At 42.9% G+C, this 16,722-nt stretch overlaps 1 protein-coding gene across 1 annotated transcript in view; it reads left to right on the forward strand.

Moving 5' to 3' along the window:
* Positions 1–16,722, forward strand: part of PKD1L1 (polycystin 1 like 1, transient receptor potential channel interacting) — a 528,440-nt gene that overhangs the window by 360,461 nt on the left and 151,257 nt on the right. The window contains exon 43 of the mRNA XM_069732261.1: positions 5,270–5,374. Within this exon, the coding sequence (XP_069588362.1) occupies positions 5,270–5,374 (105 nt within the window). The remainder of the gene's footprint in view (positions 1–5,269; positions 5,375–16,722) is intronic.

The following is a 16,722-nucleotide window of genomic DNA, read 5'->3' on the forward strand; positions in this document are numbered from 1 at the left end:
CACAGGAGTCAAGAGTGGCACACAAGCCCTGAGGCCAATATTTTTCTCCCACTGATTGATGTAGTGATTTTTTCAGGTAGATTTTATAACCCAAATCAAGCAAAAAAATAAATAGGCTTTCTATGGCCCACTGAGTGAGAGATGACACAGACAGGGATGGCACTCTAGCAGAAATGTCAATCTTAATCTCCCACAAAAAAAAAAAAAAAAACAGGGAGTGTCCTTCAATTACTATCTCCCTGCAGTAATCTCAGCCAGGTATGGCAGGCAGCAATAAGGAGTGGACTGATGCACAAATTAAATAAAAAGTGTGTACAAACCAAAAAGATAGCTGTGCAGAAAGTAAGGAACAAGAGGATTTGTGCTTTGAAAAAAGCAGTTGGTTTGCACAGCGGCGTACACACAGCAATGCAGCTATCAGGGAGCCTTCTAGGGCAGCCCAATGAGCTACAGCGCTGAGGGGGAAAAAAAAAAAAATGTAGCTTCCACTGTCCCTGCACACCGAAGGTGGTGTTGGGCAGTGGAAATCGCTACAGCACAAGCGGTTTGGTGGTTAATGGACCCTGCCTAACGCTATCCCTGCTTCTGACGAAGCGGCAGCAACCTCTCCCTAAGCTCAGATCAGCAGCAGTAACATGGCGGTCGGCGGGAACTCCCCTTTATAGCCCCTGTGACGCCGCAGACAGCAAGCCAATCACTGCAGTGCCCTTCTCTAAGATGGTGGGGACCAGGACCTATGTCATCACGCTGCCCACACTCTGCGTTTACCTTCATTGGCTGAGAAATGGCGCTTTTCGCGTCATTGAAACGCGATTTTGGCGCGAAAGTCGCGTACCACATGGCCGACCCCGCACAGGGGTCGGATCGGGTTTCATGAAACCCGACTTTGCCAAAAGTCGGCGACTTTTGAAAATGAACGACCCGTTTCGCTCAACCCTATCCCTCACTAATAATGTTAGTAGTGTGTGTGTGTGCAAAATTTGGGAGCTATATGTGTTAGGGTTAATTCACGGGTTAGAGTTATTAAAGGGTTAATTCACGGATGAAACTGGCATGGCCTCCCGCACAATTTTCTCACCCAGAGGGGGAAAGCCAGTGACTGAGGGCAGATATTAATAGCCTAGAGAGGGACCATGGTTATTGGCCTCCCCACTGGCAAAAACATCAGCCCCCAGCCACCCCAGAAAAGGCACATCTGTAAGAAGCGCCTATTCTGGCACTTAGCCTCTCTCTTCCCACTGCCCTGTGGCATTGGCATATGGGGTAATAAGGGGTTAATGTCACCTTGCTATTGTAAGGTGACATTAAGCCTGGTTAATAATCGACAGGTGTCAATACTGTACATCGCACTGAATTGCCGGCTTTTCTACAGGACACCGGTGCGAATTTCTCGCAAGTCACACTGATGGTCCGTGTCTAATCCGTATTTTTCTACGCTGACAATCGCAGCTTACTGAGATTTTCTCAGCCCGTAAAATACGTCTGAAAAATATACGGCTGATGGGAGCTGCCCCATAGAGAATCATTGGTCCTTGTGCAATGCGTTCTTTTTGTGCCTCACACTCGTCCATATTTCTCTTTAGGCTGCTGTCACACTAGCAGTATTTTTTCAGTATTTTACATCAGTATTTGTAAGCCAAAACCAGGAGTGGGTGATAAATGCAGCAGTTGTGCATATGTTTCTATTATACTTATCCTCTAATTGTTCCACTCCTGGTTTTGGCTTACAATTACTGATTTAAAATACTGACCAAATACTGCTAGTGTGATGGCAGCCTTAGTGTGACACCGGCCTAAGAGTTAACTTTTTCAAAGTCGAAGTGGGTGTTAGGGAAAAGAAGTACATGCCCACAATAAATTGTATCTAATAATACCCACTTGGACTTAACTAAAGTTAACTCACAAAGTAATATCTCCGCAATAGAGAGGCAAAATAAAATAAAACAAACATTGTGTATGTTGTATGTTGCGTGTTGTACGGTGTATGTTGTATGTTGCATGGTGTATGTTGCATGTTGTATGTTGCATGGTGTATGTTACATGGTGTATGTTGCATGGTGTATGTTACATGGTGTATGTTGCATGGTGTATGTTACATAGTGTATGGTGCATGGTGTATGTTGTATGTTGCATAGTGTATGTTGTATGGTGTATGTTGTATGTTGCGTGGTGTATGTTGCATGTTGTATGGTGTATGTTGTATGTTGCATGGTGCATGTTGTATGTTGCATGGTGAATGTTGTATGTTGCATGGTGAATGTTGCATGGTGCATGTTTTATGGTGTATGTTGCATGGTGAATGTTGTATGGTGCATGTTGCATGGTGAATGTTGCATGGTGCATGTTGTATGGTGCATGGTGCATGTTGTATGTTGCATGTTGTATGTTGCATGGTGCATGTTGCATGGTGTGTGTTGTATGGTGCATGTTGTATGTTGCATGTTATATGGTGCATGTTGCATGGTGTATGGTGCATGTTGTATGTTGCATGGTGTATGTTGTATGTTGCGTGTTGTACGATGTATGTTGTATGTTGCATGGTGTATGTTGTATGTTACATGGTGTATGTTGTATGTTGCATGGTGTATGTTGTATTTTGCGTGCTGTATGGCGTATGTTGCGTGTTGTATGTTGCATGGTGTATGTTGTATGTTACATGGTGTATGGTGTATGTTGCATGGTATATGTTGCATGGTGTATGTTGCATGGTGTATGTTGCATGGTGTATGTTGCATGGTGTATGTTCAATGTTGTATGTTATGTGTTGTATCTGCACACAATCTAGATGCCTGACATCCAGATGTAGCAGAGCCTGTAGATGATCACCTACACTGCAGCGTTCTCACAATCAGCAGATCTGCTGACCGTGAGAACCAGCCTAGTGACCGGAGATAACCCCCGGTTACGTGCACGGCAGTTCTCGCGATAAGCGAAGTTATCGCGAGAACTTGGCTTACCGCGAGAAGTGCAGTGGACGAGGGACTTCCGGCAGCGGGACAGGTGAGCCGGCATGTAAATTAGGAGACATGCATAGTAAGCTGTGTTTATGCAGTTACTACGCATGTGACTAATCATTAGATGCAGTTTTATCGCATCTAATGATTGTCTATGGTAAATTTACGGTGCGGCGACGGAGCGTCACTGCATTGTGAACAGACATGCTGCGTTCTGAAAAGACGTGCCACATGTCCGTTTACGCGGGTCTGCCTCCTGCATGTTTTAACGCATAGTGGAGACGGGATTTCATGAAATCCCCTCCACTATGCTGTAACATCTAGACGCTGCGTGTTTGACGCTGCGGCTCTACGTGCACTGTGTTTTACCTGTGGATTTACTGCGGATTTACCCCGGATTTTATGCGGATTCCACCTGCGGTTTTACACCTGTGGATTCCTATTATGGAGCAGGTGTAAATCACTGCGGAATCCGCACAAAGAATTGACATGCTGCGGAATGTAACCCGCAGCGTTTCCGCGCATTTTTTTCCGCAGCATGTGCACTGCTGATTGCATTTTCCATAGGTTTACATTGTACTATAAACGCATGGATCCGCAGCAAAATCCGCAACGTGTGCACATAGCCTAGCAATTTGGGGTCTAATAAAGGCCCTAACATAAATCTACTGAGTTAGGGTTCATTTACCAGAGCAGATAATCATTTAAACGATGAACAATCATAACTGACTTCTAGCAAATTATGTCAGACATATTGTATAAATGATCAAATGATCTCACGGGACTAACAAAGTAAAAATAAAAAGAAATGGTTTTTTTTATATGAATGTTTATATAACCACTTTTTCCCAGTTAAAACTTAAAAAATAAAATAATAAACATATTTGGTATTGTCGAGTCCTAACCGCTACAAGACGGAGCCCTTTTTCATTTTTGTGTTTGTTTTTTGCTCCCCTTCTTCCCAGAGCAATAACTTTTTTATTTTTCAGTCAATATGGCCATGTAAGTGCTTGTTTTTTGCGGGACAAGTTGTACTTTTGAACAACACCATCGGTTTTACAATACTTTGTACTCAAAATGGGGAAAAAATTCCAAGTGCGGTGAAATTGCAAAAAAAGTGCAATTCCATAACTTTTTTTGGATTTTTTTTTTACCATGTTCACCAAATGCTAATACTGCCATTATGATTCTCCAGGTCATTATGAGTTCATAGACACCAAACATGTCTAGGTTCTTTTTTATTTAAGAGATGAAAGAAAATCCAAAGTTTGCTAAAAAAAATTGCATCATTTTACGAGACCCGTAGCGTCTCCATTTTTTGTGATCTCAGGTTGGGTAAGGGCTTATTTTTTGTGTGCTGAGCTGACGTTTTTAATGATACCATTTTGGTGCAGATACGTTCTTTTGATCGCCCGTTATTCAATCTTGCGCCGACCAAAAAACGTAATTCTGTCGTTTTGACTTTTTTTCTCATTTTGCCGTTTAGCGATCAGGTTAATTCTTGTTTTATCTTCATAGATCAGGCAATTCTGAAAGCGGCGATACCAAATATGTGTATGTTTGATTTTTCGTTAACTGTTTAACTTTGAATGGAGCAAAAGGGGGGTGATTTGAACTTTTATATATATATTATTTTTTAAATATTTTTAAAACCTTTTTTTTACTTGCTTCAATAGTCTCGCTTGTGCTATATAGAGCAGGGCTGCAGCCCTGCTCTGTGTAGCAGACATGCTCACTTGCTATGAGCGCAGACCGCTGGGTGGCCCTCATAGCTATCTGGCTATGACAACCGGAGTGGTTGTTACACAGGCATGGAGAATCATTTTGCAAGATTATTTTAACATTCACAGAATGCAACATACAGTATAAGTAAATATAGTCAAATTTACTATGCACCACTGGTAAATAATGATGTCATTTTAACCGCATGATGAAAGCTGTAAAAACATAGTTGAAAAAGCAATGATGGAATTGTGTTTTTTCTTCACCATTTCACCCCACCTGAAATTGTTTTTTTTTTTTGTGTATACTACATGATAAAGTGAACAGTGTCATTGAAAATTACAACTTGTCCCCCAAAATAGAGAATGTTATATGGCTATGTTAATGAAAAAATAATAAAGTTATAGCTCTTGGAATAAGATGGGGGAAAAAAAGCTGAAAAATAGAAAATTGTCCAATCATCAAGGGGTATATAAGGGGTATAAAAATCCAGGTGCAAAAGGTCTGGAGCCTCTGCATGGTAATGTTTTGGCATGTTTAAATGAGTTTTTTAGTATGAAAGGATCGCAAATAATTCCAATTTTGTTTTACAGCTCATGTACCTCGGAATGGCACTTATATACTTTTATTTACAACTCAATATTATGACTCAGAGGGGTTTCAGAAGCTACTGGCAGGAACCTTGGAATTGGGTGGAGGTGATGACAAACTAAGTATTTTTGAGAGGATAATTCTATGTTTTCTTATTTAACTTTGTGATGTTATCTGTGTTCAATAGTTGTTGAGTTCTATCAGATGTACAGGGGATCCTATGTCAATTAAACAAAATCAATTTCTTGTCTTCTCTGGAAATTGGATTAGCATTTCACAGTGATTTACTGTAAATTCAGAATGATGTATTCTACTAGACTAGAGTAGAATGAAGGAAACTGAGCAATCAAAATGTAATATAAAGCAAGATTCTGTCCCTGTAAACATGAGCAGTATTGAAATAGAAAAATACAGTTTGTTACTTAGTGTCCAATCGACTGGCCAACATTTTGCTTAATTTGATCAGAGCTAGTGACGAGTGAGTACTGTAATATTCATAATCACTATACTTGTAACGAATACTTTGTAAAAATCGCGCATTCATTTCGAATAGCGAGTGCAATGCAAGTCAATGGGAAATGCGAGTAATTTTCTGCTGAACCCTACGAAGGGGTCTGGGGGCCTGAGGAAAAGGATGAAATGGATGAAAAAGTGATGAAACAGAATGGGAAGAGCCTGGAGAATATGCCTGCATGCAGTTCTAACTCACATATGGTTTCTGGGAATAAGTCTATCACAGTATTAAGCCACTTTTACAGAAGTAAAATTACAACTACCAAACCTAGATTTCTATTGAATATGTATCTCCTATCTCAGTCACAATGTGGGACAACCTGTCACAAGGGCCTCCAATGACAAATATTAGTTTGGTAGGACCGCTCTACATTCAAGATTTGTCCACTGCACAATGTAACTTTAAAAGAAGAAATATAAACCAGCTCACCCGTGATGCATAAGCCAAATTTCAGGAGCACGGACCTGCTGTGTCCAGGCATGTAGAATCCAAAAAAAGAAAATGTCCAGCTTCACCGAATCTGTGAAAATTTTTTTTTCTTTATTCACAAACTTAAACAGGGAGGATACAAACTTCAGCGCAAACCATACGGGTAAGAATCTCAACGCGTTTCTGGAGACTAAGCGCCCTTAATCATGACATTATCATGCACAATGTACATAGGGTTTGTAAAAATTAGCTCTATGGGCTGAACCATGGTTGATGCAGGAAGCCACCATCCCAAGGGTCTCCAATCACAAATAGTAGTTAGGCTGGCGTAGGAAAACTGTCCTGGTTTGTCCACTGCACAATGTGCATAAGGTTTGTAAAAGTTAGCCCTATGGGCTGAGTCATGGTTGAAGAAGGGTTTTTATGGGAAGGGGTTGATGTTAAGAGCAGTAGCATGAATCAGCATTTTTGGTGAATTTAGGTGGGCTTGCTGTCATCTGGAGGGATTGCAAACTATGGAGATATCCAGTCCTTGTTGAATTTAATCAGAGTAGGTCTGTCTGCATTTTCCGTGGAGAGGCATGTGTGCTTATCAGTGATGATTGACCTAGCAAAACTGAAAACACGCTGTGACATCACATTACCTGCCAGGCAGGCCAGCACCTCCAAGACTTATAAGGAGAGATTGGACTAAGTGTTCAGCTTGGACACCCAATAATTAAAGGGAACTGGAGCATCAGAAAGGACACACGTATGGTCACTTAAGTACTCCTTGACCATGTTCTTCAACTTTTCCCTCCTTGGCATTGTTACAGGCACAGATAGCCCTAGCTGTTGTGCTGGCTTATTGAAAATTGCCCAATTTCTGCACATTTTCCCCCCACCTCTGTTGGACCTGGTGTTCGTGTCTCCCCCATTATGCCTTGGTGTTAAAAACAGCCGCTACCTCTGCCACAAGCATTGTCTGAGGATGATGTTTTCAGCAACTGATCTACAATGGTTGTCTTGAATGATTCCATTGTAAAACTCTTTGGTGACTCCAAAAGCAGAGAAGGAAATTTCTCCTTGTAAGGTGGATCGAGAAAGGTGGCCAACCAGTATTGATTGTTGGAAAAATGTGTATCACCCACAGACACTTACACATGAACTGTGCCATGTGAGCCAAGCTGCAAAAAGGAAAATGTTCTGTGTCTCCAAGAGTAGGAACAGTACCAATCCTCTCCTCACTCTGACTCACCTTCTCCTCCTCCTCCACCTCCTCCTCTGCAGCCCATCCAGGCTGCACAGACATGAAACCTGGGTTGGGTGTCCCCTTTGTAGCATTTGGAGTCCCCTTGGAAGCACAGAAAAACAACTCCTCTCCATCTTCATCCTCCTCATCTTCCTCATCATCACCCAATGTTGCCTCAGAATATTGGCTGGGGTGGGTAGTATTACCCATTGTGAAATCTGGCTCCGTACCAACATGCTGGGCACTCAAAGCTTCCTCTTTGAGATTATGCAGTGGTTGATTCAAGAGACACAGCTGCGGGATGGTTACGCTGATAATAGCCTGATCACCGCTCACGAGCTTGGGGCAGTTCTTGGAACCTCACAAATGTCAGCCATCCACACCCACTTGACAATTGTTCTGTGTGGTGGCTGACTCTCAATCTGACAGGGATGTTGAAGCTGGCTTTCAGCTATTGCCCTCTGCAGCTCACTAATCCTTGCCACCGCATGGGCAGGTCACGAATGAATTGGTGACTTGGCAAATTCAAGCGCTTTTGCAGCACTGTAAGACCAGCAAAAGCCGTAGAGGAATGGCGGAAATGGGCACTAATATGGCGCACCTTCTTAAGTAGGTACAGCAAGGAAGGTAACTTGTCAGAAATTTCTGACCAACTAGGTTCAGCACGTGAGCCATGCATGGCACATGTACCAGCTTGCTCACCTTTAAAGCCGCCACCAGGTCATGCCCATTACTGCAGATGACCAGACCAGGTTGGAGGTGCAGCGGGGAGAGCCACTGATCGGTCTATTGTTTTAAAGCTTGCCACAGCTCTGCTGCTGTGTGTGGTTTATGACCTAAGCAGATCAGCTTCAGCAGAGCGTGTTGCGGCTTTGCCAATGCGCTTCTGCACAGGTCACAGCTTGGCAGTGATGGGGACGGTACTTCAGCAGAGGATGTGGAGCAGGAGGATGGGAACGAGGAATTGGAATATGAAGAGGCAGATCCCTGACAGAAGTTTAAGTGGACTAATGTGGACAGCAGAAGGCAGGCTGTGACCACAAAACAGCTGGGAAAATGGCCTGGTGCGTGCATGATAGCAGGTAGTAGGAAAAGTGCACAAAGTGCTACTGATTTTAGCAGTGGATAGATCTATGATGAGAGGCAAGCATGGTTTTCAGGATGGCGTCTCTCATATGTTTGCCTCTCATCATAGATCAATTTACTGCAAAAATCAGTAGCACTTTGTGCACTTTATTTCATATATACTCCCATGATGGCATAGAATAATATTTTTTCAAGTGAGCACTGAGCACTTTATCCCTCCCGGGTGGAGATATAGAGCAATCACTATAAAATATACACATGCTGTAGAGGGCAGCAAATTAATATACACAATAATTTGAGCCTAGTCTTATTGCTCAGATTTTTTCAACCGTCTCTATATTGGTTCATGTGGATACCTCAATTTATGGCTATATTAGCACTACGCATGTATTTGTCCTAAAACCAATAAGACTTATTTATAGTATATATTTTGCAAGAAATATCATTGTATGATTTCATTATCTTTTATGGAATTTAGCTCATTGTCTAAGAAAAATTTACCCTGTGTTTTCAGGTCCATATCTGTATCCACCCATTAAGACAAATACTTGTTTCAAAAGTTTTTTAAAAAACTTGTATGTTTACTTTTGTCAATACAATTATTCCTTTATTACTTGGCATATGCTTCCTGCATGTTATAGGTTTAATGATAATTGGAAGTACCGTATATACTCGAGTATAAGCCGAGATTTTCAGCCCAAATTTTTGGGCTGAAAGTGCCCCTCTCGGCTTATACTCGAGTCAAGGTGGGTGGCAGGGTCGGCGGGTGAGGGGGTGAGGGCACTGAGGCATACTTACCTGCTTCCAGCGATCCTGGCGCTCCCCCTGCCGTCCCACGGTCTTCTGTGCTGCAGCTCTTCCCCTCTTCAGCGGTCACGTGGGACCGCTCATTAGAGAAATGAATAAGCGGCTCCACGTCCCATAGGGGTGGAGCCGCCTATTCATTTCTCTAATCAGCAGTGCCGGTGACCGCTGATAGAGGAAGAGGCTGCGGCACCGAAGACAGCTGTGACAGGTAGAGGGAGCCGGACGCCGGGACCAGGTAAGTATGTAATATTCACCTGTCCACGTTCCAGCCGCCGCTCCATCTTCCCGCCGTCGCTCCGCTCTGACTGTTCAGGTCAGAGGGCGCGATGACGCATATAGTGTGCGCGGCGCCCTCTGCCTGATCAGTCAGAGCAGAGAGACGCCGGGACCGAACGCTGGGGAGCTGCAAGCAAGAGAGGTGAGTATGTGTTTTTTTTTTAATTGCAGCAGCAGCAGCAGCAGCAATGGCACAGATATATGTGGAGCTCTATGGGGAAATATGAACAGTGCAGAGCACTATATGGGGCACAGATATGGGACAATATGAACAGTGCAGAGCACTATATGGGGCACAGCTATGGGACAATATGAACGGTGCAGAGGACTATATGGGGCACAGATATGGGGAAATATGAACGGTGCAGAGCACTATATGGGGCACAGATATGGGACAATATGAACAGTGCAGAGCACTATATGGGGCACAGCTATGGGGCAATATGAACGGTGCAGAGCACTATATGGGGCACAGATATGGGACAATATGAACAGTGCAGAGCACTATATGGGGCACAGCTATGGGACAATATGAACGGTGCAGAGGACTATATGGGGCACAGATATGGGGAAATATGAACGGTGCAGAGCACTATATGGGGCACAGATATGGGACAATATGAACAGTGCAGAGCACTATATGGGGCACAGATATGGGACAATATGAACAGTGCAGAGCACTATATGGGGCACAGATATGGGACAATATGAAAGGTGCAGAGCACTATATGGCACAGATATATGTGGAGCTCTATGGGGAAATATGAACGGTGCAGAGCACTATATGGGGCAGAGCTATGGGGAAATATGAACGGTGCAGAGCACTATATGGCAGAGCTATGGGGAAATATGAACGGTGCAGAGCACTATGTGGCAGAGCTATGGGGCAATAATGAACGGTGCAGAGCACTATATGGCACAGCTATGGGGCAGTATGAACGGTGCAGAGCACTATGTGGCAGAGCTATGGGGAAATATGAACGGTGCAGAGCACTATATGGCATAGCTATGGGGCAGTATGAACGGTGCAGAGCACTATATGGCAGAGCTATGGGGCAGTATGAACGGTGCAGAGCACTATATGGCACAGCTATGGGGAAATATGAACAGTGCAGAGCACTATATGGCAGAGCTATGGGGCAATATGAACGGTGCAGAGCACTATATGGCACAGCTATGGGGCAATAATGAATGGTGCAGAGCATATAGGGCACAGCTATGGGGCAATAATGAACGGTGCAGAGCACTATATGGCACAGCTATGGGGAAATCTGAATGGTGCAGAGCACTATATGGCAGAGCTAAGGGGCAATAATGAACAGTGCAGAGCATATAGGGCACAGCTATGGGGCAATAATGAACGGTGCAGAGCACTATATGGCACAGCTATGGGGAAATCTGAACGGTGCAGAGCACTATATGGCACAGCTATGGGGCAAGAATGATCTATTATTATTTTTGAAATTCACCTGTAAATGCTACATTTTCCACCCTAGGCTTATACACGAGTCAATAAGTTTTCCCAGTTTTTTGTGGCAAAATTAGGGGGGTCGGCTTATACTCGGGTCGGCTTATACTCGAGTATATACGGTACCTTTGAAGCTAGGTCATTTTTTTCTTTTGTACAAGAGATGTATTAAGATGAACACTGGAAAAACACTTTAACCTCTCCCTAACTAATAGACAATCTTTCCCTCCCTGTACTCTGACATTTTTTGGGTGGTATTATTGAGCTAGTGACCGACTCCTTTAGGCCAGTCTCACACGTCTAGATATTTCAGGTACCGCAAAAATCAGTACCGGAAATATCTGTATCCATGTGTCCGTGTGCTCACATGGCACATCAGTGTGGCAGCCGTGTGCTGCCTGTGTGCCGCCTGAGGACCACACGGACCGCCGAAAGAGAGACAGCACTAGAGTAAGTGCTGTCCCCTGCGTGTGGTGCTGAAGCCGGCATTCATCCCTTCTGTCCTGCTCGGCTGAAAGCAGCGCTAGCAGGAGAGAAGGGATGAAAGATCAAGTTTTTTTTGTTTAAATTAAAGTTTGGGGTCACCTCCCGCCTACCCTGAATGGGTCTACATGTGTCAGTGTCTCCGATACGTGAGAAAACTGTCACTACACGTACCGGAGACACTGACGTGTGAAACCCACCTTAAACTGTCCCTGCTTGAGTATCTCTCTCTCCTTACTCTACACTGACCTAGTATACACTGCAGGTAGCCCTGAAAAGGGCTTTTGTGTTACCAAGAGGCCTAAAGATTCTCCCTAGCAGCTGAGCGATCTCTCCCTATGCTTGCAGAACGCAGGCTCCGGATGCAGTGTGCGCAAAATGGCAGGGGCAGGGCTTCAATAGACCCTATGGCGCTGGGCGGCCAGCCAGTCACAGTAAGGCTATGTGCACACATTGCGAATTTGCCTGTGGAATTTTCTGCTCAGATGCTTCATCTCTTGGCAAAAAACTCAGTTGAAAATCCACGCGTTTTTGATGCGCTGTTAATGCAGATTTGATGCGGAATTTCTTGCGTTTTTTTCATACGGATTTGTATGCATTTTTGTAAGCTAAATAAAGATCTATTATTTAACAAAAAAAAAGATTTGTGATGTCATTTTTGTCCAACCTCTTCTTTTACATTCTCCATTTAATACCATAATATCATCACATACATATAATGTACACAAAACAAATATAAGTGAATATCTATAGATAGATAGATCTATAGATAGATAGATAGATAGATCTATAAATAGGTATATCTATAAATAGATATATCTATATATCTATCCATAGATATATCTATAGATAGATATATCTATGGCTGGAGAGACGATTTTATTGATTTTTTTTGTGCTGTTTCCCTTTTTTGCTGTTTTATCTATTCATAGATATATCTATAAATAGCTAGATATATCTATAGATAGATATATCTATCGATATTTACAGTGCCTTGCAAAAGTATTCGGCCCCCTGGAACTTTTCAACCTTTTTCCCACTTATCATGCTTCAAATATAAAGATACCAAATGTAAATTTTTGGTGAAGAATCAACAACAAGTGGAACACAATTGTGAAGTTTTTGAACTAAATTTATTGGTTATTTTAAATTGGATTATATTTATCATCATTAGGCATTTAGGACAACAATGGATCATTCAGAGATCCACAATGAACTTCTGGAGTAAGTTTGCAGCACTGAAAGTAAAGGGGCCAAATAATATTGCACACCCCACTTTTCAGTTTTTGAATTTCCACAAAAATTTAAAATAACCAATAAATTTCATTCAACTTCACAATTGTGTTTCACTTGTTGTTGATTCTAATCTTCACCAAAAATTTACATGTGGTATCTTTATGTTTGAAGCATGATATGTGGGAAAAGGTTGAAAAGTTCCACGGGGAAGAATACTATCACAAGGCACTGTATGGGTATGTGCACACATCAGGATTTCTTGCAGAAATTTTCCTGACAAAAAACGGACATTTCTGCAAGAAATCCGCATGCGTTTTTATCGCGATTTTACCACGATTTTGACGCGTTTTTGATGCGTTTTTTTGTGCGTTTTTTGTGCGTTTTTTCCCAAATGCATAGAATTGCGGGAAAAACGCAGAAAATCCGCAAAAATAATGAACATGCTCATTTTTTTACCGCGATGCGGTTTTTTCACGGAAAAAACCGCATCCATGTGAACAAAACATGCAGAATGCATTCTAAATGATAGAATGCATAATGTATGCATTTTTATTGAGTTTTTATAGCGTTTTTAGCGCGATAAAACGTGAAAAAAACGCAAAAAAAACTGAACGTGTGCACATGGCCTATCTATGGATAGATCTATCTATCTAGCAATCTATCTATCAGATGTCATGATTAAGGGAGCTTATTCTCCAGAAACGCGTTGAGATTCTTACCCATATGGTTTGTGCTGAAGTCTGTATCCTCTGTTTAAAGTTTGTGAATAAAGAAAACTCTTTTTTACGGATTTGGTGAAGCTGGACATTCTCTTCTTTTTTAGATATATACAATGCCTACAAGTAGTATTCAACTCCCTGCAGATTTAGCAGGTTTAATAAGATGCAAATAAGTTAGAGCCTTCAAACTTCAAACAAGAGCAGGATTTATTAACAGATGCATAAATCTTACAAACCAAAAAGTTTTGTTGCTCAGTTAAATTTTTATAAATTTTAAACATAAAAGTGTGGGTCAATTATTATTCAACCCCTAGGTTTAATATTTTGTGGAATAACCTTTGTTTGCAATTACAGCTAATAATCGTCTTTTATAAGACCTGATCAGGCCGGCACAGGTCTCTGGAGTTATCTTGGCCCACTCCTCCATGCAGATCTTCTCCAAGTTATCTAGGTTCATTGGGTGTCTCATGTGGACTTTAATCTTGAGCTCCTTCCACAAGTTTTCAATTGGGTTAAGGTCAGGAGACTGACTAGGCCACTGCAACACCTTGATTTTTTGCCTCTTGAACCAGGCCTTGGTTTTCTTGGCTGTGTGCTTTGGGTCGTTGTCTTGTTGGAAGATGAAATGATAACCCATCTTAAGATCCTTGATGGAGGAGCGGAGGTTCTTGGCCAAAATCTCCAGGTAGGCCGTGCTATCCATCTTCCCATGGATGCGGACCAGATGGCCAGGCCCCTTGGCTGAGAAACAGCCCCACAGCATGATGCTGCCACCACCATGCTTGACTGTAGGGATGGTATTCTTGGGGTCGTATGCGGTGCCATCCAGTCTCCAAACGTCACATGTGTGGTTGGCACCAAAGATCTCGATCTTGGTCTCATCAGACCAGAGAACCTTGAACCAGTCAGTCTCAGAGTCCTCCAAGTGATCATGAGCAAACTGTAGACGAGCCTTGACATGACGTTTTGAAAGTAAAGGTACCTTACGGGCTCGTCTGGAACGGAGACCATTGCGGTGGAGTACATTACTTATGGTATTGACTGAAACCAATGTCCCCACTGCCATGAGATCTTCCCGGAGCTCCTTCCTTGTTGTCCTTGGGTTAGCCTTGACTCTTCGGACAAGCCTGGCCTCGGCACGGGAGGAAACTTTCAAAGGCTGTCCAGGCCGTGGAAGGCTAACAGTAGTTCCATAAGCCTTCCACTTCCGGATGATGCTCCCAACAGTGGAGACAGGTAGGCCCAACTCCTTGGAAAGGGTTTTGTACCCCTTGCCAGCCTTGTGACCCTCCACGATCTTGTCTCTGATGGCCTTGGAATGCTCCTTTGTCTTTCCCATGTTGACCATGTATGAGTGCTGTTCACAAGTTTGGGGAGGGTCTTAAATAGTCAGAAAAGGCTGGAAAAAGAGATAATTAATCCAAACATGTGAAGCTCATTGTTCTTTGTGCCTGAACTAGTTCTTAATACTTTAGGGGAACCAAACAGAATTCTGGTGGGTTGAGGGGTTGAATAATAAATGACCCTCTGAAAAGACTTTTCACAATTTAAAAAAAAAATAAACAAAGAAATAACATTCTTTTTTGCTGCAGTGCATTTCACACTTCCAGGCTGATCTACAGTCCAAATGTCACAATGCCAAGTTAATTCCAAATGTGTAAACCTGCTAAATCTGCAGGGGGTTGAATACTACTTGTAGGCACTGTAATACCAAGGCCGATGTTTAATAATGAACATAATAAAATGGTACAGAAAGAGTTAAATAAAGACACACACTCAAAATCTGCATTAAACGCAATATCTGTTTAATTTTTTTTAAAAAGGGAAAAAATGGCGTGGGCTCCCGTGCAATTTTCAAAACCAGAAAGGGAAAGCTGGCGACTGGGGGACGATGTTTAAAGCTTGGGAAGGGCGTAATACCCATGGAGCTTCCCAGGCTATTAATATCAGCTCATAGCTGTATACTTAGCCTTTACTGGCTATTAAAATAAGGAAGCCCCACAAAACATGACGTGGGGTCCCCCTATAATTAATAGCCAGAAAAGGCTATGCAGACAGCTGCGTGCTCTCACTTTACGGCATCGCTGCATGAGAGTTTTCTCACACAGCGTTGTCGGTGACAACATGAACTCAGGTGACACTCACAGTGGCAGAGGAATACACTGCTGAGAATTATCTCCAGTCAGTGCATGCCTGAGGGCCTTGTAGAACAGTGACATCTCCCGATGTCACTGTTCTACACATGAGATCGCCATGGGAAACTCGTTATTAAATGGACTACAGCAGAAAGGTATGTATAGGTTGGTTCATTATTTTATTTTTGTTACAGGAGAACGAGGTCATCGGGACTAGGTGTTTGAAGAGTATGTACTGTATGTTGTATGTTTTGTTATTTTTTTTACTATTTAACACATGCATCGTCTGATGGGACTACTGTCCTATCATCGGTTAAAGCTGTCACTGTTATATGTTAAGAAAAAAGTACGATGTTCCAGCTCAATAAAATTAAAATAAATAAACTGTTTAATGAAGAATTTTTAAAATACAAAATACAATAATACAAAAATGCTCCTAAGACAACACTTTAACCCCAGTGGGTGAAGCAACGCGTTTCGACCGTGCTGCGGTCTTTGTCAAAGCTAGTTATATGCTACATATATGTTAACTGTTATATGTTACAGCAGGCATAGCCGGATGGCAGCAGTAGTCTCATCAGATGATGCCTGTCTAAACAGACCCGCACACACGCAGAGACACACGCAGGCACACAGTGACGCCCGCACAGAGAAACACACAGACCCGCACACACACAAGGATACACGCACAAACAGAGACAGACCCGCACGCACACACACAGAGACACACAGGCACACACTGACGCCCGCACAGAGAAACACACACAGACCCACACATGCACAGGGATACATGCACACACACAGAGACAGCCCTGCACACTCACAGGGACACACGCACACACACAGAGACACACACAGACCCGCACACACACACAAACACGCAGACCCCCCGAAGACGGATATGCCCATAGTCTCCGCCCACACGCACATAGTCTCCACCCACACACTCTTGCTCCTCCCTATCTGCAGCGTTTCTCGCATGCAACTCCGCAGCAAATCCTCAAATCTTTTTACACCTGCTGTTTTGCTGCGGATTTGACTGACTCAATGTAAGTCAGTAGGTGCAGAAAT

This window comes from Ranitomeya imitator, chromosome 6, assembly GCF_032444005.1.
Source record: "Ranitomeya imitator isolate aRanImi1 chromosome 6, aRanImi1.pri, whole genome shotgun sequence".
NCBI lineage: Eukaryota > Metazoa > Chordata > Amphibia > Anura > Dendrobatidae > Ranitomeya > Ranitomeya imitator.